At 37.6% G+C, this 24565-nt stretch overlaps 1 protein-coding gene across 1 annotated transcript in view; it reads right to left on the minus strand.

The window, feature by feature from the left end:
* The window catches only part of SLC35F5 (solute carrier family 35 member F5), a 37230-nt gene extending 23776 nt beyond the window's left edge, over window positions 1-13454 (minus strand). The window contains exons 1-7 of the mRNA XM_047722534.1: window positions 13194-13454; window positions 12221-12311; window positions 11933-12074; window positions 8659-8802; window positions 5753-5815; window positions 3578-3659; window positions 2572-2762 (exon numbers count right to left, since the gene is read on the minus strand). Of these exons, the coding sequence (XP_047578490.1) occupies window positions 2572-2762; window positions 3578-3659; window positions 5753-5815; window positions 8659-8802; window positions 11933-12074; window positions 12221-12311; window positions 13194-13233 (753 nt within the window). The 5' untranslated portion in view covers window positions 13234-13454. The remainder of the gene's footprint in view (window positions 1-2571; window positions 2763-3577; window positions 3660-5752; window positions 5816-8658; window positions 8803-11932; window positions 12075-12220; window positions 12312-13193) is intronic.
* Between the last annotated feature and the right edge of the window lie 11111 nt (window positions 13455-24565).

A 24565-nucleotide genomic window follows, 5' to 3' on the forward strand; every position in this document is an offset into this window, starting at 1 on the left:
AGCGACTAAAACTGAAATAAGAACTGAAACTGAAATGAAATGGAAACTAAAGTAGAAAATGAAATGCTTAGAATATTTAGTACTAAAAAAATAAAAACTATCTCATCAATAATTTTTATATTGATAACATACTGAAGTATTTTACATACAGCGGGTTAAATAAAAACATAGTATTAAAATTAACTTCACTTGTTTCTCTTGATTTCTCTTTTAAACATTTTTAAAATGTAATTAATGTTTTTCTAATTGTAGAAAATTAAAAAAAAATACCTATGACCCCTGCAGTTGAGGCTTATATTTCTGTTGAAAAGCACTGTTCTAAACCTTATCAAAGCTTATCACTCTTAAGTTAGGTTTCCAAAAAGCTATATACCTGGACCATATTACTCTGACTTTTTACAGAAATGCCTTTACTAAAGACTAACATCATTTTCTACTCTTGTAACTTACTAAAGTTTTTTTTTTTTAAAGACTACTGAAGGTGGAAGCATCCAAGTGCACACCAACAATGAATAAACAAAATGTGGAATATCCATATAGTGATATGGTATTCACCCTTTGAAAGAGAAGAAAATTCTGACACATGCTACAAGGATGAACCTTGAAGACTTTATGCTGAGATAAGTCAGTCATAAAATGAAAAACAGTGGGTTGTGGGGGTGGCCCAGTCAGTTAAGCCGAGAGCCTGCTTCTCCCTCTGCCTGTTCTGACAAATAAATAAATAAAATCTAAAAAACAAAAAGAAAAAAAAAAAAGAAAAAACAATGTATGAATCCATGCACACGAGGTACTTAAGAGTAATCAAATTCATAGAGAAAGAAAGTAGAATGGTGGTTGTCAGAGGCTGGGAGAGGTAAGAAAGGGGAGTTATTTAATGGATATAGAATTTCAGTTTTGCAGGATGAAAAAAATGTTCTGTTGATAGGTGGTTGTGATCTTACCTAATGCTACTGAACTATACACTTAAAAATGGTTAAAATTAAAAAAAGGTTAAAATGGCAAATTTTATATCATGTATATTTTACCACAATTTTTAAAAAGGCTTTTTATATGCACATATGTATCTGTAAATCAGCATGCTATATGGAATAGTACCTATGTATTTATGTAACATTCTCTCAGAGTTGTGAGTTGGAAAAAAGTTTGCTTTATACAATGAAGGGAAGTATTTCCTTTTAAATAGGCAATAAGCTGTTTAATTCAGGAGGTTTTCCTTTTTGCCTTTCCTTTTACCAATTTGCCTAGAGATGAATTGTGTGCTCATTCAAAGTAACTTTCTTCCTCTTAATCCGAGTTCCTGATATAATCCTCCCACTCCACACCCGGGTTCTTTCAAACACACACACACACACACACACACACACACACACACACACACACTACCCATTTAATCTCTTATCTTTCCCCCTTTGTCTTTAACTTTTACTATATAGATGCTTTTACTATTCTTCACCTCAAGTGTCATTCAAAAATTAGGTAACAAATGATAAGTCTTAGTCTTGCCTCACATTCATTTAAAACAAGCAAACAAAAAAAATAATTAACAGCATAATCCAAATCTATGAGCCTTTAAATTAATTTTAGTATATATATCATTCTAACTCACAATGATTTTTTATTTGTACTGGTGAATATATTAATCTAGGTAACACTCAATTAGATGTTACTCAGGAAGAGGATGGAGAAAAATGGGCTCAGCAATGAGACAAAACTATGAAGTAAAAAAATCTTATAATCAGGCTAATGATATTGACATTAGTACTGCATTATCTGGTGTTTAAATAAGCTCAGTACAAATTTAAATCTTAAAGGCTCATACTAAACAACCTTGGATTAGACTGCTCCCAATGACATATACAGAAGAGAGCCCTGAAATCCATTATCAAATTCTAAACTTCAGTTTTCACAAACTCAGACAAGTCTAATCCCAGCTTATTCCAAAATAATATTTCCTGTATGATTACTCTATGTGAAATCTTCAGCACATTTTCAGTTTATCAATATAATAGGAAAGCTATTAACAATATAAGGAATTCTGTAGAAATGTTTACTATGAATACTTGCTAAAATATTTGACCACCTTTATACAAATTTAATCACAATTAAATTAATTTATTAAATTGACCACAAATTACAAATTAGTTAATTACAAATTAAAGTAATTTAAATTACTTTAAAGTAATTTATTAAATTAAAGTAATTAATTAATTATAAATCTTGTGATTTATACAATTACAAAACCACTTATTTGACTAAATCAATGCATACAGTAAACTCTTACCTGGATATTTACTAGCCTTTGTATATATCATAGTGTAAAACAATTATTAGTTATCCTGACCATGAAGCAATGCCAAATTCTGAATATATATAAGTAGTTTTTGTGTTAAGAGTACTGGTTGACTTCTTTGAGGTATGATAAGCAGATACTGACTCTGATACACAAAGTCCACAGTGTTTTTTAAAGTCACAATTAAGCAACCTAACAGTGTTACATTTCAATAGCATACTGCTGGCACATATATTGTCTTAAAATTCAAGTTCTAAACATATAATAAAGAGAAGACCTACCACAAAGCAAAAAAAAAAGCTAATTTTTGCTACTTGAGTTGCAGTAAGTTTTCCCACAGTTTTGAATAAGGATTCTTGTTCTTTCACAGTAGGATGTGACATGCGAGACAACTTAGCTTCCAATGCATGGCTTGATGGAAGCTGCCGAATCTCCATGATATTACTGAACCTTACACGAGACTTTTTGGGAGCTTAAAAGGAAAAGTATAGTACAAAATCATTAACATCTCCCCTCACATCCAATGAAAGTCACAAGTTTTAATTTACTGATAAATGCATATTCTTTAATCCACATATGATCAGACTTGCACAGCAAAGAAAACCAGAGTTATATTATTACCTGAGGCAGTTCTGCTCAAAGAGTTAACGGGAAGAACATTTTCATCTATAAAAAGGTTTTAAAGGTTTTAAAATGAGACCAGTATTCAAACAAGGGTTCTGCAACTGTGTACATACACAACTGCCTAGATCAGAATTATAGTATGGTTATTATTTTAGCATTTATGGTAAAACTTTATTTGGATTTTTCTTCATAGGAAGCCAACTTATGAGAATTATGTTCCTGGTCAAGCATGCAGAACATTCCTCTAGAGGTCTATTCTTTGCAGGAGAGTATTATGGATGAATACTGCACTTATGCTGGAGCTGATAACTCTTTACTCAATTCACAGAACCAACAAAACTCATATAATTTGCTATTAGGAGTCTCAAATGGCATGGTTGAAGAGGATCTTACTCATTTTAATATATATATTTTATATATTTATATGTATATGTATGTATGATGAAACCATAGAGATTTCTAATATTTGGAAATTATTTCTAGTTTAAATAAAAACTTCCAGTCAAACTCTGGAAGATTAGAGGCCAAGCCAATACCACATGGAAAAGAAGAAATGCCAGTTGATCCGAGTCCACCCCACAAAATCACTAAGTCTGGGGATGGCTTAAATGAAGGTAAAATCTCCTCCCATTTCTAAGTTATAAAATTCTAAGTTTTGCTTACTTTCTTCAGTATCAATGTTTGTGTTCTCAGGTTTTTCACTTGGAATATCATGAAATTTTACAGGAACATAAAGAGGTTCACTCTAGAATGTAACAAAAACAGAAATAAATATAAACAGCAAGTAAAATGGCTGATACATTGCCTAAAATTTAAGTTGATGGAATGTAGACATAAATACCACTCAAAACACAGCTGTTCACCACCATATTCTGCTGTTCACCACAGCAGAATATTCTTGAAACGTTTTGGAAGAGCATTGGTACGTTATACTTAACAATTAAATGTCATAAAAACAGATCTCCTTCTCAAGCTAACAGATTAGCTCTAATTCCTTTTCATTTATTCTTTTATCAAATACATGGTGAGCTTCTACTATGTCAGAAACTGTTCTAGATCCTGGGGATATAAGACTGAAAAAAGAGAAAGTCTCTGTCCTCAATGATCATAGAGTTTAAAGGGGAAGGTAGACAATGAAGAGATAAGCAAGATCTAATATGTATGTGTATTTGCCAAATGTTTTCTCTTATTCAACTAAAAATTAAGATTCCTGAAAACCATTAGAGGATTAACAGACAAGAAAAAAACAGCTACCACTTATCAGTTCTTACAATGTACCAGTTACGAAGTCCAGAGCAGTTAAACATGTCTTTCTCATTAGTCCTCATAAAAACCTCATAAAATGGCATTTTTAAAAAACTTTCCTAGAAACAGAGATATAAAATAATCAAGTGGTAGATGACAGAATTGCCAGGTTTATCTAACCATGCTCTAAAGGTCTATGTTTTTAAGTGGTTCTGAATTCCTCTACTGTTTTTACATATGTTCTTTAAATGATCTATATTTAAGGCATGATTGTCCAACTAAGCTGTTTCTTAAATTAACAGATAATGTTTTCTATTTAATTCTCTTTTAGCTCTTGGTATAGAACTCTGCCAATAAAAACTATGCAGTTAAGTGAAGAGGCAATAAGATCTGAAAACTGACAGTCTCTTTGTTACACTGAACTTTTCATTATAGCATTTGGCCAGAAAGATGTGACATACCCATATTACTGATAACAGCAAAAATTAGTATTAGAGTAGGTAGAAGAATAGTCTATCACCTCAACTCTGCCTTCTACCCTGATAGAAACAACTGATATTAATTTTTCTGATTCTTAAGATCCCAGAGAAATGGAATGATATTTTCTCTAAGCTTCATAAATTCTTTACAATACCTGGTAACCTACCTTGCATGCAACTATAGTTCTAAAAGCCAGACAAACAAGCAAAAAATTGCACTGACAATAAGGCCACGAAGCTAATGGTTTAATAAACTGATGTTAAACTTTAGAGTAACTTTAAAATTTTTCTCAGATAGAATGCCACATTAGGAACAATACATCTTAAAAGAGAAGTCTTAAGTATGGTCTAAAAAAAAAAAAAAAGATTTCTAAATACTTTCTCTCAAACTGGATTATAAATGCTTAAAATAAGTAAATATGTTAATTACTTTACTTGCTCACTACTTATTATCTGTCTCTTCTGCCCTCCCTGAACACACACACACTCTCAAATACTAGGGCATAAGCTGCATATTTCTAGAGCCTAGAACAAGTGTGTAACACTTGGGAACACCACGAAGGTGCAGTTGGTTGAATATCCAACTCTTGGTTTAGCCTCAGGTCATGATCTCAGGGTCGTGAGCCAGAGCCCTGCTGGAGATTCTTTCTCCCTCTCCCTCGGCTCCTCCTCCTCATGCTCTCCTTCTTCCTCTAAAATAAATAAATAATTCTTTAAAAAAAAAAAAAAGTGCTCTTAAAATTTTGTGGAAAAAATCTATGGAACAAACGAACAACCGGCTTATATATTCTCAGTGTCAAACAAATGTATTTGCTCCTAAGTGATGATAAAAATGAACACAAAGTGATGACCCTAGTAAGAAACAAAGGACAAAGGACTGTCCCTTAGGATTTTTACTCCTGAATCAATGTCCCCTTCCCCTCTCTCCTACAGGGCTGAATTGCTTACTTCTGGGGCCCGAGAAATAAAGTACCATATTACAATTCTTATGGCGGGCACCCAATATTAGGATATATCTACATCCTAATACAGTGGTGTTATAAAGCTATTTCAGTCCTTCCTATCATGGCTCAACTGCACCAGTTCCACTCCTGATGAGAAAAAAAGCACTTACCAAAGAACTATTCATAGTTGTATCTGTTGTGCAAGCAGCAAAGTAACCCTCAGCATCTGCAAACTACAGATAACAGGACATAAAATTCAGTTAAATCCATGGTATAAAGTAAGGCTATTGTCAGTCACACTCAAAGGAACAGAATAAAAAATCCAGAGTATTATAAGGAAATAATTATATTAATCATAATAGCAGCTAAGGCCAAGTATTCAATTACGCAAAGTAGGTATTATCATCTTCATTTTACTGATGAAGAAATAGGCTGAGAGATCTCATCTAAGTAACAGAGCCAGGATTAAAACCAAAGTCAATCTAAATACAAAATTTATGACCTCTGCACAATACCATTTATTGTAACATTTCAGATAAGAAGGTAAAGGATGGGTGGGTTTGTGAAAAAGAGAAATAACTTCTTAGTGTTATCATGATAATAGTATTAACATCAAGAACTCCCTAAATGGATTAATGGACTGGATTGCACTTGGAGAACCCTATGCTAGTGCTGTACAAGCATGTGTTTATTCACCCACAGCTACCCTATTATTATCCTTGTTTAAAGTCTAAAAAGATTAAATAACTTGCTCAAGGTCATACTATCAGCAAATAAAAGAACAAAACTCAAACACCAGAGCCCATGCTCTTAAAAGAATTCCTGTAAGTCAATAAAGAGTCAATGTAGAAAAATGAACAAGATATAGACAACTCCAAAAAGAATTCTACTGTGTAATAAATATATTAAAAAACACCAAAAGCGTGCAGAGTAAACAAAATATCATTATTCACCTATCAAACTGGTAAACAGGGATTGTGATAAGGATTCGATCTCATGAACTGCTAACAGAGATATGAATTACAGACTATAATTTAGCAATAGGAAGCAAAAGGCCGAAAAATGGCATTACTGTTTATCCAGCAATTACACTTTGGAGATTTATCCTAAGTAAATAACTATAGATGTGTATAAAGATATTCCTATACTTAAAGCAAAAGAAAAAGTGGAAATAATCTAACGATCAAGGAACAGTTAAATAAAATAGAAAACACAGTAGCAGATGTTTATTTATTAGCCTGGAGAGGTATTAATGATACACTGTTAAGTAGAAAGTAAAATCAAGTTAGACAATGATATAGACTTCTACTATAATTGACTTCTACTATAAATTTTAAATATATGCATGTAAACACATAGCTACAGAAGTGTCATATATATATACAGTGGTTGCAGAATGGTGAGATTATGGACAGACTATTCTTATTCTTCATGTTACCATAAATTTCTCTTCAACAATGGACATGTATCACTATTACAATTTAAAAAAACTTAATATTAAAAAACGTTCTAGGAATACTAAATTATACAGAAAGTTGTTCATGATATACCACTAAAAACAGAAAGCCAACTGTAAAACAGGACATAATAGTATAGTTTTACTTTTGTAAAAAATAAAATAAAAATACACACATGAAAAAGAATGACAGGATATAGGTCAAAATACTCTGGAGTTATTCCTTGAGAATGGTAGAATTACTATTTTCTTCTTTTTGTTCCTCTGTATTTTCTAAATGTTCAGTAATGTACATGCATTTCTATAATGTGTATGTATTACTTTTGCAAAGTAAAAAACAAAAGTGTTCATTAGAAAAGACGAGAAATAGGGTGCACCTGGGTGGCTCAGTGGGTTAAAGCCTCTGCCTTCGGCTCGGGTCATGATCCCAGGGTCCTGGGATATAGCCCGGGCGTCGGGCTCTCTGCTCAGCAGGGAGCCTGCTTCCTCCTCTCTCTCTCTGCCTGTCCCGCTGCCTACCTGTGATCTCTATCTGTCAAATAAATAAATAAAATCTTTAAAAAAAAAAAAAAGAAAAGACGAGAAATACTACTAGTTTAATGCACAAAAAAGTACACATAAAAGAAAATAATTAATAGAGAAAAAGTATTTAGGAGGAGTGGGGAATGGTAGTTATTACTTAATGGGTACAGAGTTTCTGTTTGAGATCATGAAAGAGTTCTGGAGATGGACAGTGGTGATGGCTGCATAGCAAAATGAATGTAGTTAATGCCAATAAACATTTAAAATGTTCACTATCTGCCACTATACATTTAAAAATGGTTAAAGTTGTAAATTTTATGTCATATATACTTTACTACAATAAAAAAAGAGGGGCAAGAAAAAAAGGGCTAAAATGGTAATGTATATCCTATCACAATTTTTTAAAAAAAGGGAAAAGAATTGAAAAAGAAAATAATTTAAGAGTCAGTTCTATAGTTTTCACTCTCAAAAATTTAGTTTCTACTTCTAGAAGATATATCACTATATAAACTTGGGTCATGATCCCAGGGTCCTGGGATCTAGCCCCGCGTTTTCTGTCAACATTGACTTCTATTTCTGTCAACACTGTCAATCAGCATGTTATGTTACATCAAGGAAAGAATATAATTTGGTTAGCCAAACATCTGAAAGATGGCCTGAAATAGCCTGTCTTCATTCCAATAAATAAAACCTTGCTTTACTTTACTTCTAACCAGCAACTTTACAACTATTTAGATGCTACTCATCTAGTATGCAAATGACCAAAGACTCCAGACAGTCGTCATCCTCCTCACTTTTATCTTCATCTCCACATTAATGACTTGGGCTAGTTCAATATTTTTAACAATCCAGAGGATATTGGGATAAGGGCAAGAAAATGATTATGTATCTTTGATTTCTCACAAGATATTAATTATGATACCAAGTTGATTAAAAGAATAAATTTAAAACTTGGGACAAAAGTAGGTTTTTCTTATATCATGCTATCCTCAATTAACTGAACCACTCAGAATCTGACTGTCCTTCAAGAAACTAGTAACTTTAAACTTTGAAAAACTAAATCCCCTCTCCAACAAATACTTAAAATTTAAAACTTACAAAAGCAGCATGCTTTCCTCGAAATCCTCTTGTACACTGTTGTCTCCATGGCTTCCAAATAATAAAGCCCAAAAGGTATAAAACAAACATAGATGTTTTTGCAAAGGTGCTGAAGAATGGCTTGTTGTACTGAGTAAAAACATACTGGAGAGGAAAAATGTACATAAACTATGAGATGACCTTAAATCTTTTTACTTATCTCCAACAAAATAAGGCTATTACATGATTTTTGACTCTAGAAGTTCATGTGGAAGGGAAGATCAGAAGAGATTACAAAAATACTTTATACTCATTTCTAAATATTATATTTGCTTGTATACAAAGGATAATATTCCCAAACAAAGCAGCATCAACTTCCAAAAAAAATTTTGTTCCACCTTCATTAAAAACCTACTATGCAAGAGTACTTGTGCTAGGAGCTAAGGAAAAATAAGACAGCCTTTCCTTTCATTATATATGAAAAGTACACAGCATAATATGCTAAGTACCACAACAGGGGTGTACCGGTACCATGGGATTACCAAAGGGAGACAGACCATTTTGAGGATTGTGGAAGATTCCTAAGAGAAGCTATTTTTGAGCTGCATGTGTAGGGTTGAATAATAGCCTAGAGGAAACAGCATAAAGAAAGGCAATGAAGCAGAATGGCATATGAATAAAACTGCGTGAAGGTTAACGTTACTAGGAAGTTATATAAAACCTATAATCTTCATTTAACTTAGAATTCATGTTTTTTTTTGTTTCTTTAAAAAAAAAATTTCCTAGTTATGTACACTGAAAGGCCTAAAAAAATAACCCAGGAGGAATGAGCACCTATAGAATCCAGAAGGTGTTCTGTATCATCTTGCAATAAAAGAAACTATGAGTTCTTAAATGATCAAGTCCAAATATGGGGAAGAAAATTATCAGATGAACCTGGGGCATCTTGCACCAGAAAGCAAGTAAGGATGTTAAAGATTAATAGGGTCATACTGAAAGGACAATTTGAAGAGGCTCCTACTGGTCAAAGATAGTACAGTTTAATTTAAGTACCAAAAGGAGTAACTACAATTGTCTGAAACATATGAAATACACAAAAATCCATGAATGTATGATGATACTCTACAGGATCAGTACCATCAAGGTTTTTTTTTTTAATGACCAAGGTATTTTTTCCTAAAAACTGAACCTGAATCAAATCGGGACTTTACACTTAACTACTATTTTACAGGAAATAAGGGAAAAGGAGGAGCAAGTTAAGTGATACCCCAAAGAAATAATCAGCCAAATTTGAAATGTGTATTATGCAGTGAATATGTGTGTCCTCCCAAAATTAATATGTTAAAATTCTAACTCCCAATGCGATGATATTAGAAGGTGGGGCCTTTGGGACGTCATTAGGTCTCGTGCAGAGCCCTCATGAAAGGAATTAGTGCCTTATAAAGATACCACAGAGAGCTTTCCTGACCTTCTGGCCTTTTGAGGACATAGTTACAAAGACTGCCACCCAAGAACCAGGAAGTGGATCCTCAGCAGACACCTAATCTGTCAGTGCCTTGATCTTGAACTCTCCAGACCCCAGAACTGTAAGAAATAAATGTTTGTTTTCTGAGCCAAACAGGCTAATGGCAGTCTTATTGTGGAACCCCAAATGGACTAAGACAGTGTGATATATCCTATAGGAAAAATGATCCAGTTTTTCCAACAAATCATTAGCACGGTTTAAAAAAAAAAAAAGGTGGGGTTGGGAGAATATACTTAAGGAATGAAAGCGACTTAAATTTGAATATGGACCAAGTACCAGATGATCTTAAAAATTATAATTAATTTTATTAGACATATAATTTTGTTAATGGCATGGTGATTCTATTTTTAAAAATTAGGACCTTTTCAGTTTGAGATGAGTATGAAAGAATTTACAGGTGAACTGACAAGGGCTAGAATAGACTTTAAAATACTTCAGGAAAACATGTTTGGAGAAGGGTTAATAAGAGAAGTTGGGCAAAATTTAATAGTTGTTAGGTATATGAAGATCCATTATACCATTCTTTCTACTTCGTATATGTTAGAAAATTTCTATAATGAAAAGGTTGATCCACTTGTTGAAATATACAATGTATCTCAAAAGTTTAATGTGCACATTTGGCTGAAGAATTAGACATATTACATATACTCTTGGATAACAAAATTATAAAATATCCTCTTACTAACTGATACAGATTGCTAAATTATAATTTGACCAGATCCTCTCTGTCCTAAATTTTATTACCTGACAAATAAAAAACAAACTATTCATTTAAAATTAAAATAAAGTTTTATAGATAAGCTTATTTCCCCTTCAGCATTAGAGATTTTTTTGTGGTTAAACTACAGAATGTTCATCTAAAGAAAAAAAAAAAGGTTACAGAAGATTGAAAAATAATAAATGGCCTGTTGTATTCCAGAGCCTACTTCCAAAACGGTGAAAAAAGTATTTACTCATTGGCTACAATGACATAGTTAAGTCAACTATTTACTTAACTATGATGTGAAATGACCAGCAGTAGCAAACTGCTTCTTTTGACATTTAAATTCATTTTATAAATACTATTTCCTTTTGTATATTAGCCTTAAGACTACAACATGTAAGTTGAAAAGCAGTAACTTCTGAAAATAAAATTTCACATCTTTTTATAGAGATTAGCCAAACAGAATAAAATATCTACATGTATAATTAGAAAGAAAAACTACTTTGTGCACTCAAAGTAACACATTACTATCAAGAGGACACTGATAAAAGTAAAATTTAACTGAATGCAATCACCATATACCATGTATTTCACAATGTTTGAATCAGCAGATGTATAAATGTGTATGCACCCATGCAAATGCATTATAGTGACCTGTACATGAAACCTCTGATCACTTTCACCCATCTGTTCAAAAGCATTCTTACTTTCCACTAAATGGTGACAAAAGGCTTTGCATCCTAGATACTTGTTCCACTAGAAAATATTACTTATAAACAAAGAAATTGAATTTAGAAAGAAAATAAGATACATAATCGAATTTTTAAAATAATCCTCATTTTTAAAATAACCCTCCCTAAAAGACTTAAGAAACCGGAAACAAAAACAGCATCTTTTGTTTCAACTAGAAGTGACATCAATTCACTAATCAAAAAAAAAAAATAATTCAACAACATTCAAATTATTGCTTTAAGTCAGCATGAGAGATAGAAATGATTATCAAGATACCACAGATTAGCAGCAGTAGGACTACAATGCAATATCATTCCTAGACAAAAATTACCTACCGAAGTAAGTTCTGAGGATGCGACCCATATCACATCAACAAGTAGGAGAATAACAATCCCAAGAGCCATTCGCCGGCGCTGAGTGAAACCACTGCTCTGGGAATTCACCCGGTTCATGATAAATACATACACCATTTGCAGTCTGTTTTTTAGAAAATACAAATCACATTAGAGAAGATTTTTGAAAAATAACCGTAGAAAATGAGAAAATTAGTATAAGAGAAACATTTGACATTTGTTAGCCAATGTTGTTGAAAAGTCACACAGTAGATTAAAAGTGGGGCTTACCTCACTTTAAAGGCCTTTCTAAGATCTTCAAGGGCAATGCCCGAAAACTTGGCAGATCTGAGCCTATAAGGAGGTGAAGAACTCAGCGCACCTAAAAACAGCCATAAAATGAGGCTTATGAAAACATCAACCACTCAAAAAAAGGTTTATCACATCTTTTTCCTCTTAAAATTCGAAATGAACAAATGAAAGAAAAATACCAAATGCATTAAATATAATTGGCACTCTTCTCTAGCTTCCTTATTCTCTGTATATTTCAAATTATACTCCGAAAAGTACGTGCTACAAGAAAAAAAAAGCAATATTTAATAAACGGCAATATTTAAGAGTAGTCAGCTACTGGTTTAAAAAAAAAAAAAAAAAGCTCCTTCGAGTTTCGAGTTTCGTAAATTCAAGAAACTCCATTCGCCTCTCCCTACACAGGAATCCACCCCAAGACACACTGTCTAGACTCGCGCCTGTTTCTGTTTTTCCGGTCTTCGATCTCTTGGAGGGGAGTTTAATTGTTTGAAAGGAAGCGATTTGTTGTGAGTCTTGGGGGCGCGTTTCCAATCGCCTCACGTGGTAGAGTGAGGGAATATTTCATGCTTCCCCACCCACCCTCGCCTGTCACTGCATCTAGTCTCTTTAGATCGAAAGAGTCACTCCCCGGAGACCAGTGAGAAAACAGCTGGTAAGAGGAATCCTTCTCTTCTTTTGATGGGGGGAAAAAAAAAAAGTTAAACCGGTGACGCTCCCCCAGGGAGTGAGAAAAAGAGCGGAGGCGGCGCTCGAGCAGCTCCCACTTGCGTCCAGAGTCCAGACCAGGCTCACACGCCCCTGTCAGCCTTCCCCTCACGCCGCCCTTCGGAGACCAATATCACTTCGGCCAGGGAGCTTCCACCGACTCCAAAGCTGGGGGTGGGGCCAGTCATGGGCACTCGGTCCCAGTGGGGGTTCCGGGGAATTTCGGGGCCCTCCCCTGCCTGCCTACCTGGCCTTCCTGTCCCGCGATGGTGTCGTGGCGGCACCATGAGCGGCCTCGGCCCGGACCCGCCGCCGCCCAGCGCCACGGCCGCGGCCTCGGACTCACAGAGCTGTGGCGGTGCCTGACATTGCGCTGGAGGGAGGTCCAGCCCCTGAAGCCGCGGTGTCCCTCGCGTTGAGGCTGCGGACGCCACCCGGCCCCGCTCGACCCGGGAGGGCGGGGAGCCGGCGAGTGGAAGGGACAGCGCAGGCAGCGATGGCCGCGGAGGCCCGGAGCTGGACCCCGGCCCCGCCCCCAGCCGGCCAGCCAGCCCCGCGGCCCCGCCCCCTAGCCTGACGCCGGCCGCGCTGGGGTTACGTCACGGCGGCGCGACGGCGGACTGCGCGTGTGCGCGTCTCCAGGGTGACTCGGCGGCGTGGAGCGGAGTGCTGTCAGGCAGTGGGCGCGGAGCTCCAAGGCAAGGCAGTGACACTGGGAGGAGCGGAGATTGAAGTAAAGCAGGGCGTGGTGGAAGAAGAGGGAAGCGGGAGTGGGTGGCTGGGGCGGAATGAAGGACGAGGGAGGTGGCCGGGCCTGTAAAAGGCCCCGCCCTAGGAGGAAAGCTGACAACTCCATTTCCTACAAAGTTCGGGCACGAAACTCTCCATATCCCTTTCTCGAGGAGAGGACCGAAAACCAAAGTGGCATGGGAGATTTTTACTTTCTGGAACCTTTTGTTTGTAAACTAGATCCCAGCTCTCGGAGTTAGCTGTGTCCCTTGGGGAAAGCTGCTGCACCTCCCCAGCCCTCGGGTTCCTCATAGACGGAACTGATGGTACCTGCCTCATCTGTCTATTATATACACTCATATGTATATACACCTATGTAAATATATGCCAGGATTACATTAGTTTACAAATGTGAAGGGCTTAGATCAATTCGTGGCACATAGAACGCAAATGAAAATAGTAAGCTGTATAGATATTTTCCTATCTTTTGAATATCCCGTAAGAAGAAATGCTTGGCCAAAGTCGTCACTGGTATTCAGAAGACAAAAACAAGACTAAAGGGTTCTGTAATTTAACTGGAGTTATCCACCACCATCGCATTTTTAACATCTTCAGATGGCACAAAGAAATTTTACTACTTTCATAGTGGTAATATAGTGCATTTCTTAATTCTCTTAAATCTTCTCTTGTTTGACTAAAATTAAATACCTATTCAAGTAATGAGACAATACCAGTGCACATTTTTTGTATCGATTCAGTCAGTTTCTAATAAATGATCAGCATCAAGTACCTCTAATGGATCATTCAGAAGCCTATCATTCAGAATTAGAAAAGTCTTAACCATGTACTTGAAATTACTACTCTGGGGAAATTTGGTTGCATACATTTACCAGCACCCTTTTTATTCTTTTTTTTTTTTTTTTTAACATTCTTTAGAGTGTTAAGCTCATAGTATGCTACATTTATGATCTATAGACTGAAAAAATAATAGCAGTATAAATACCTCTCAAGATCAAAGGGTCAGGAAAACTATGTTCAATTCTTAATCTGACCACTATTTGTTAAGTAATCTTGAGAATTATTCTACTCTCAATTTTGCCTCAATTCTCCATCTCTAATTATAGAGATACTGTTAGCTTTTTCTTAATTAATGTAAATGATAGTACTTTATAAATGTATGTAAATGCAAGTTACCATTATTACCACCTACTGCCAGAGCATCTGCTAAAGGACAAATGCTGTGATATTCTTGTGACAATGAAGATAAGGTAATTTTATTTTTTTTTAAATTTTTTTTATTTTTATTTTTATTTTTATTTTTATTTTTATTTTTTTTTTAGATAAGGTAATTTTAGACCAGCTTTCTTCAAGTAGTCTCCAACCCTAGGTTAATCTTCCATTTACATTTTTCCCCACTACCCTCAGAAGGAAATTCTACTGTACTGCTGTGTGACAACAGACTCTGGTGTGGTTTCTGTGCTGTGACACCATCCTCATCTCAGGCATTCCTTTCTTTGGACCCCAAGTACATATCTTGCTTAAGGATAAGTCCTCTGTAACTTTAAAGTCTTGCACCAGATGCCAGCTGTCTGCATTTTCAAGTATAAGTTCCACAAAAGCAAGGATTTTTGTCAATATCATTCTCCACTATATCATCACCATCTACAATAGTACCTAGCATGAAGCTGGCAGTCAATATTTGTTGAATGAGCTTGAACTTCCGGCTGTCTCTTGACCTTTTATACCTAATTCCTTTCCCAAGTCTCCATTTCTGTTAGTTGGTACCACCTTTATTCTGGTATCACAGGCTTAAAAGTTTGATCTTTTATTTGTACTAATTCCCTTTTCAATCTTCAAAGTTGATTACTCCTCACTGAGATCTCTAAATAGTAGACCCTTAAGATTCATCAGGTATTGAGTCTGACACAAAAACAAAACAAAAAAACAACAAACACCTGAAATATAGGGAATACGATTTCTCCTGTAAAGAACACATGCCACATTTGAATATGAAAGCAAAATTGTCTGTGTACAAAGCAGTCACTACCTAACTCTCCTGTATACCAACCTCAAAATTCAATCTCTAGTAAAATTATAAATAATTATGTCATGAATGTCTGGGGCCTCTAGTTAAGAATTGAAACCACCTATAAATTCCAAAAAGGGAAATAATGAAGAATACCCAAATGAGAACAAGCAAAGTTTATTTATTCAGAACTTGCCATAGCAAGTGGTTAGCCACCACCACTTGAATTGGGCCAAGACCCAGAAGCAGTCATGGAGGGTAAAGCTTTACAGTAGGAAAATGCTTCAGGTACATGCTGATAGGTTTTTGGCACAAGAAAGGCTAATGAGGGTGCCTGGGTGGCTCAGTGGGTTAAGCCTCTGGCTTTGGCTCAGGTCATGATTTCAGGGTCCTGGGATCAAGTCCCACATAGGGCTCTCTGCCTGCCTCTCTGCCTCCTTGTGATCTCTGTCTGTCAAATAAATAAATAAAATCTTAAAAAAAAAAAAAAGCTAATGAGAAGCAAGACGTTCTTTGTGATTGTTTAGGAGTGAGTGAATGCCTTTCTCTAGTTGGCCCTAGATTGGAAAGGGCAAAAATATTGTAAGGAGCTCGAAGTTACTGATCTAAGTCCTGGCCATTTGGGCCAATTGCCACAGAGACTGTGGTTGCCTTTCTGGACAGACTGCTGCAGAGGTTGTGGGCCAGAGTTCTATTTTTATATATGCTCTGGTCATTGTCCTTTTGTGTTTTCAGTCTCTCACAAAAGTCTATTACGTATCCTATTCTCTGCAGTACCTACTGGAATGCTGGGCACATAGTTTAATAAATATTTGATTTTATTTGCTTCCAAGGTATAGTTTAATGGATTGAGGTTTGCAACTTAAAAAAAAATTGTATACAAAAGACTGCTTTTGAATGTGGCCCTTCCTGCATTTTATGGGGTAAATCATGTGCTACAGGGAGTCATAAACTTGAGAGGTTCTGAGATAGCTCAGGTCTGAAGGTTTATTGAACACAACAAAGTCTTAAATTTTAAAGCATTTCAAGACAGGTTAGAGGAGCAAGATATCAACAGAAATTTGAGTAAAAGTTTTAAAGATCCATAGAATAGGCATGCCAAGACAGTGCTTGATTGGTAATCATTTATTGCCATGTCCTTGATAGCATGGACTAGAGCTCTGGAGGCATGATGGCCTCAAGCAGATCTAGATAGAGAAGGCTTTAGGAACAGGTAGAATCTGAACTTGCACCTGTTCTGAACTTCCATCTTTTGATGAGGGAGTAGGAAGAGGAATGATTTCTAAGAGAGTAAAAGAATGTGAGTATAGGGGAGGAAAAATTATTTTTCCTTTTACCCTCCTAGATTCTCCTGCTGGGACCCTGTAAAATTAGACTGACAAAAGACAGATTGACAAAAGCAGTTTATTAACATGGATAGCACACATCACTCAGGAGAAACCTCAGTGAAGAGGAACTCAAAGGAGTGCCTAGAACTTGGGCTAATATAGCATCTTAACAAAACAACCATTTTAAGGAGAAATAACAAAACAACAGAAAAAAGTTTTAAGCTTTCAAAAGCACTAGAAAATTGGAAAGTAAACATGTGAGGGGAACTAATGGAATAAATGTTTGTGCAGTTCCACTTTCACAGTGACCTGAAGATATTCTTCATGGCGTGAAACTGCCCTGGGCAGGGGGATTTCTGGCAGTCCTCATTTTTCATAAGTTTCAGCTTTTAGTCAGATAAAGGAGACCTCAGGAAGGCTTCTTTCTGCATCTTTTAACTCTCATTTGCTCAAAATAGTCCATATGCCAAAGTAGCATATTTTGGGGTGGCATATTCTGGTCCCCTACATGAGCAACTGGAAAAGGTATGTCCAGAGGCAAGTTATAAAACTGATTGAGCATATATGTAAAGAAGCAATGGGAAAGGAGACAGATCAGGTGAGTTCTGGAGTTGTACCATGCTCTGGAAACCAGGCCAGAGCCTTTGGACTTTTATTTTGTTTGAGATGGAACCTAAGAATTATAAATAAGAAACACTTTTAGTAAATCAGAAATTACTGTCCATTAGACATTTACTAGTATGGTCATACTATGGAGACACTGCATAGGGCGAGGAGCCTGCCTTCAAGGAATTCATATTATAGACAAAACTGATTATGTAATTAGAGCAGGTATTTGCTAGGCTAGAAGATACTGAATCTAAATGTACTTCTCTATTATCCCATTAGGAATGTGTACTGTGGTGGCCACCAAGCTGATGCTCATTTTGAAAAGGGCCTTACTTGAATATTACTTCCTTTAATATCTTCCCATAATTGACAAGGTATTAGACAAGAAACTCAAGACCATCTAACTAATCCTGAGGAACTTAAAATGGCACTGTCCATGCCCACCCTGTACCTTCAACCAGCTGAGTGACCCATGCCAACAGGCTTGAGCATGGTAATGAGGCGCTCATGAGAGCTCACTTCCCAACATGATCTTGACCTCCTCAGCTTCTAACTTGTTCTTTTATCTCCCATCTTTGGCTTGTACTCTGTTCCTGATACTTAATATCTGATACCACTCATCCAGGACAGCCTTGGCTTCTTCTCTTATCATTTGCACCAACACCTGGGCTCCCATCTGCTGCTAGACATTAAGTAAACCACCCAACCTGAGCCTCATAGTCCTTGGAACCCTTCCTCTGCCCATGTGGCCCATGTACAGCCTGGGTTGCCTCAACTCCCCATGGAGAATATTTGAAAGAAAAAACAGACTGAGGCTAAGACACATGTAACAGTTGTGACTATTCTTGTTTTCTCTTGCTTTGAGCAGAGGCACCCAAACACAGAATAAACAATAGGTAGCAAAAGAGAGTCAAGTTTGAAGGTGAGGTCTCAGACTGTCGGTCTATGGGAGACTGATAAAGAGGGTGTCCTATTCCAGTTTACCATCAGCACACCACTTGTAGCCAGGCTGTATATGTAGACTAAGAATCCATGAGAGGATTCAAAAGATGGGAAAATAATTGCTTGAAGAGAGTTGTCACGTGATCTCAACATCCCCATCAGCATCTCCACGGGAAATTGGGAGGTATGCTTCTCTCCTCTTCTAGCAAACCAAGGGAAGAGGGGAGGGCAGGCACTTCAATGGATCATTCAAAGGTCCTCACACATGTTCACTGAAGTTTAAGGAACACAAAACACACGGACTGCTGTCAGAGTGACAGGAGGCACTAGAGCCTGCAGAAGTCTTGCTGCTCTGCCTGCAAGATAATGGGAACATGGGAACAGCCTGTATTTTGAGGTGGGGCAAAAGAAGGTGAGTTTCTCCTGGGCCAGAAGGGAACCCCATAGGAAGGAGTAATTTGGGACTTTTAAGGATGATTATTTACTAGGGCTGCTTATAGGGATAAGCTACCCCTAACAGAGAACTGCTCAGGGGAAGATCACGAGTGGTCGGGTAGATGAGACAGGACCATGCCAAAGTAACTATAGGAAACACATTTCCCACCAGAGGCATTCCATGAGGATGAAGACCTGCATTTGGAATATACCACAGCAGTGATGTTCTGGCAAAGGTTTAACAAATAGATCTTCAGAAAAAGGGTCAAGATTTGTAGCATTTCTGACTTCCATGGTATGATTCCATGGCTCCAGACTTCCAGCACACCGAACAGGCTACCCATGTGACACTATGTGATGTTAGGAAAGGATGCACTGTAGAACATCATTATAAAGTACTTCTACCAAACAGATGCAGTAGGCATAAGTAAACTCAAGACAAGAACATAGATGATAGTAAAATGTAGTTAATTAACTAAGAGATGATGAGTATTTATCTTATTTTAAAACATTTATTTAATTATAGGTTAATATATAATTTAATTTTTAAGGACAGCTAGGCTTAACATTGAACCATTAGCTCTTGCAAGTTGGCACAGGCAGACTCTACTACTGTACCATTCCCAGAGGTCACAAATGTCATGATGTCATATTACAGCCAAACCAATCAAGTAAGACCTTTTCTATTCCTTACTGAGCTTCCTTCCTCTATCCCACCCCCTATCCACAGAGGCATCCTAGGGCCAGCCTAGGAAGTGGGGGAGAGGAAGTAGAACAAGATGGGAAATAAAGAAACCAGCCACACTTCCTCCCAATGACAGGCTTTCAGGCTTGAAATATATCCCTGAGTTGGTAGCAGAGTGAAACTTAAATTGAATGTTAGCTCAAATTATACGATTATTAGACAAAAATGGTCTTTTTAATATCTAAAAGTATCCAGAAAAGCTAAGCAGCATGCCTATTATTTCATCATGGGCAGCAAAGAACAAAGCAGGAAAGCATGTTTATTAGGGGAAAAGGCAAGAAAGAATAATGTTATTTTCTGTTCGTATCCTGCAAAGTCCAGCTCTTTCAATAAACATAGTAATTATATATTATTGTGTAACAAAACTTAATAGATTTAAAATTTACTTCACAATTTCTCTGGGTCAGCAATTTGGGAGTGGCTTGGCTCAGTGGTTCTGGCTCAAGGTTTCTTTGTAAGGTTGCAGCCCAGAAGATGGTGGCTGGGCTGCCATCACCTGAAGGCTGTAATGGGGCTGGTGGCTATGTTTCTAAGAAAGCTAACTCACATGGCTTAGGGCAGGAGGCCCCAGTTCCTTGCTAATTAGTAGTAGGCCTCACTTCCTCCCTTGGTGAACCTCTCCACAGGCTACTTAAGTGTCCTCCTGACATGGTGCCTTGCTGGCTTCCCCCAGAGCAAGCAGTACGAGGGAGAGCAAGGAAGAAATCACAACATCTCTGTGACCTAGTCTTGGAAGCCACATCATCATTTTACCATTGTCTACTCATTAGAAAAAAATCACCAAGTCCAGCTCATATACCAGAGGGGTGGGGAAGTGGAGAGGATAGAATGTATGGGAATTAGGCTCCACCTTTTATAAAACTGTCAAATTTGTGACCATGACCAGTCGACATATCTGAATAAACAGCCACATGTGTTTGCTATAGTCAAGTTATCTCAGAACATTATGTACCTATTAATGAAGACTTAACTGTGAATCTTTTTATCTCTGTGTAACAGGAGCTCAAGCTTGAGTCTAAGAGGCATTCGTGATTATCTGGGAATCAGTGACAGGTACATGAAGACTGAGGCTTTCCTGGAAAATGGTCCATCCTAAGAAACAAATAATCAGGGAACACGACTGTGGCCCTGTAAGAAAGACTTGGTCTGCAGAAAAGAGGAGCAATGTTAAGTAAAACCTTGTATTGGTCTCATTTCTAGCATCTCAGCCTCACTAAAGACTACTGGAGAGAAGTAACGAAGAAAGGGCTTCTACCTTTCAAAATTCTGTAAAAAACTGAGAAACAAGCAGCATTCGAAAAGGAGAGCGAGCATACCTCAAAAAAGAAAATGAGAGCCACACAAACTTGATGCCATCAAGGTCATCGAAGTGGGTACAGAGCAGCACAACAATGATGTCGACAGGTGGAAGCCCTCTGCAGTGTGCCACATGTAGTGGTTTCCCTGAGGAAGAGAAAGCTTGGGTATGGGTACACACATGTTCATGGTAGCACTACTCACAGTGGCCCAAAGGGAAAGCAACCTTAATCCCTTCAGGCTGCTATAGCAAAATACTACAAACTGAGTAGCTTTTAAATAACAGAAATTCATTTCTCATAGTTCTGGAGGCTGCCAAGTTCAAGATGAAGGCACTGACGTTGTTGTAATTTGGTGAGGGCCCTTTTCCTAGTTCACAGCCAACACCTTCTCTCTGTGCCCTCACGTGGTAGGGAAGGGCAGGGAATCTCTCCGGAGCCTCTTTTGTAAGGCGTGATTCCTGTTCATGATGGTTTGTTTCATCTTCATGAATTAAGCATCATCCAAAGACCCCAAATACTAATACCACACATTGGGTATTAGTGTTTCAACATATGAATGGGGGCAGGGACGCAAACATTCATTCATAGCACAACCCAAATGTCCACAAATGAATGAATGGATAAACAAATTGAGGTCCATATGCATAATGGAATGTTGTTCAACCATACAAAGAAATAATGCATGGATGTACCTTCACAACATTGCACTAAGGTAAAAGTAGCCGAACACAAGAAGTCACATATTGTATGATTCCATTTATATAAAAATATCTAAAATAGGTAAATCCATAGAGAGACAGAGCATATAACGATGGTTGTCAGAGGCTTGGAGGAGGAAGAATAGGGAGCAACTGCTTAATGGGTATAGGGTTTCCTTTGGGGATGATGAAAATATTTTGGAAATAGATGTGAATGGTGGTTGCAAAACATGGTGGATGTAGTGAATGTTCAATTTAAAACAGTACATTTTATAAGGAATGAATCTCACTTCTAACTAATTTTTAAAAAAAGAGAAAAACCTCATGCATGTGCATGTGTTTAGAGAATCTCGAACTACAGATATCACTAGAGGGGTACAGTAAAACTTTCAGGGCATGAGACACAGCATTATGTGTGTATGCAGATCAGCCAGTGAAACCAGGGGTCTAGCTGCTACTATGTACTTGTACCCATTTGAAAGCCTGGGTGAATTCAGGTTATAAGCCGAAGGCCCCAAGAATGGTGTCCTTCTGCAAGCTGTCCATGCTCGGTAGTTCGTGTTACAGAGGCTCAGTCTGCCCGGGCTCCATTTGGCTTTGGAGAGCCATCTGTCAGGTGGAGGCAGGCTTATGTTTTGGAAACATAAAAGAGTCCCTTTTTACTTTGGCTTAATTAATTCATAAAAATATTCAACCTACGAATATTAGAAAGTCCAAAAAAGGGAGACTTCTATGCTTAGTGGCCTAAAATGACTGAGTCCACTCCTTAACAGTAGCTCTTCTCCATCAGCCGTGTTGCCCACCACTTTCATTTCTCTGGCTAATTCGCAAGAGTGTTTGGGGGGCACAGAATACAACCATCTCACTTCTCTAAGTTACCCCTTAGAGTAGATTTTCTAAGTAGTAGAGAGTGTTTTCTAGGTAGCAATTCTGTTGAAGGAGAATTGCTTTTGTGGCCAAAGTTACATTCCTGAGAAACCTTAAGATGTCTCTGGGATTTTCGCTTTGGCCAAGCATTCACAGACCTGGTTTTGCTCCTGGAGTTCACAAAAGGACACATTCATAAGTGAAGTTTATCCATGATGTTATAATTTTAAATATTTAAATGTGCCTTTTCATGCATAGAACATTCTCTTTTTAAAAAGATTTTATTTATTTGAAAAAGAGAGCATGAGCAGGGTGGGGCAGGGCTTAGGGCAGGGTGTTGGGGGTAAGTACAGAGGAAGAGAGAGAAGCAGACTCTCAGCTGAGCACATAATCTACTTGAGGCTCCATCCCAGGACCCAGAGATCATGACCTGAGCGGAAGGCAGATGCTTAACCAACTGAGCCACGCAGGTGCCCCATGTATAGGACATTCTTTTTTTTTTAACTTTTTATTTATTTGACAGAGAGAGAGATCACAAGTAGGCAGATAGGCAGGGAGAGAGAGGGGGAACCAGGCTCCCTGCTAAGCAAAGAGCCCAACTGGGGGCTCGATCCCAGAACCCTGAGATCATGACCTGAGCCAAAGGCAGAGGCCCAACCCACTGAGGCACCCAGGCACCCCATGTATAGGACATTCTTTAGAAAGTATTGCAATACAGGTTTGTACAACTGTGTGTAAGTATCTATTTTTACTTATGCTAAATATTGTATATCATAGGTTTATGACATTGTAATTCCTAGTAACTCTGAAGAACAAGATATAGAACTCTAACTCAAAACAGTATAATTTGGGGCACCTGGATGGCTCAGTCCCTTAAGCATCTGCCTTAGGTTCCCTGCTCATCAGGGAATCTGCTTTCCCTCTCTCTCTGCCCCTCCCCCTGCTTGTGCTCTCTCTTTCTCAAATAAATAAATAAAATCTTTTAAAAAATTGTATAATTTTGCAAAGATGTTTTTCCTATCACAGACCCTCATAGGAAAATTGAGCAAAAGTATTTATTGATGCTCTCTTGTATGACCATTGCTAGACAATATGGGGGATATATCCATCAACTCCACAAATATTTATTGAGTGTCTACTCAATATTGTCTACTATTGAGTGTTCCGTGCTCTCTTCAAGATACTGGACCACCTAGGAATGACTTAAACCCCGGGGCGCCTGGGTGGCTCAGTGGGTTAAAGCCTCTGCTTTCGGCTCAGGTCATGATCTCAGGGTCCTGGGATTGAGCCCCACGTTGGGCTCTCTGCCTGTCAGGGAGCCTGCTTCCTCCTCTCTCTCTCTCTCTCTCCCTGCCTCTCTGCCTACTTGTGATCTCTGTCAAATAAATGGATAAAATCTTTAAAAAAACAAACAAACAAACAAAAGAATGACCTAAACCCCAAGGCACCTAGAGATATAGCAATAAACAAAACAAATAAGGCCCTTATATTCTGAAACGTATTTTCTAAAGGGGAGAAGTAGACAATAAATAAGCAAACAAATATCTAAAAAAGTTCATATGGATTGTAATAAATATTCTGAAGGAAGTAAACATGGAGATGTGTTAGTAAGTAGGATAGGCTGGTTTCCAACAGAGGTACCAGGGAAGGGCATCCTTAAAGCAGGTGGCTTTGGTTCCAAAGACAGACCAACCCAGTGATGGAGAACTGTGGGCCGTGGGGCAAGTAACCCCATGGAGGAAAAACAGGTGGGTTTAAGAAAGAAGACCAGGTGTTCCTAAGCCTTGGTGGACAAGAAAAGGTATGAGATGGGAATGGAGAGGCAGGTGGCAGCCAATGTGCAGGGTCCTGAGGCTCATGGTAAAGTTAAGATTCCCTTTTTAGGGCAGCGGTAAGCCACTGATCAGTTTTAAGCAAGGAAGTGACAATATTTTGGGAGATG

Source organism: Lutra lutra, chromosome 3 (assembly GCF_902655055.1).
Source record: "Lutra lutra chromosome 3, mLutLut1.2, whole genome shotgun sequence".
NCBI classification, from domain to species: Eukaryota; Metazoa; Chordata; class Mammalia; order Carnivora; family Mustelidae; genus Lutra; species Lutra lutra.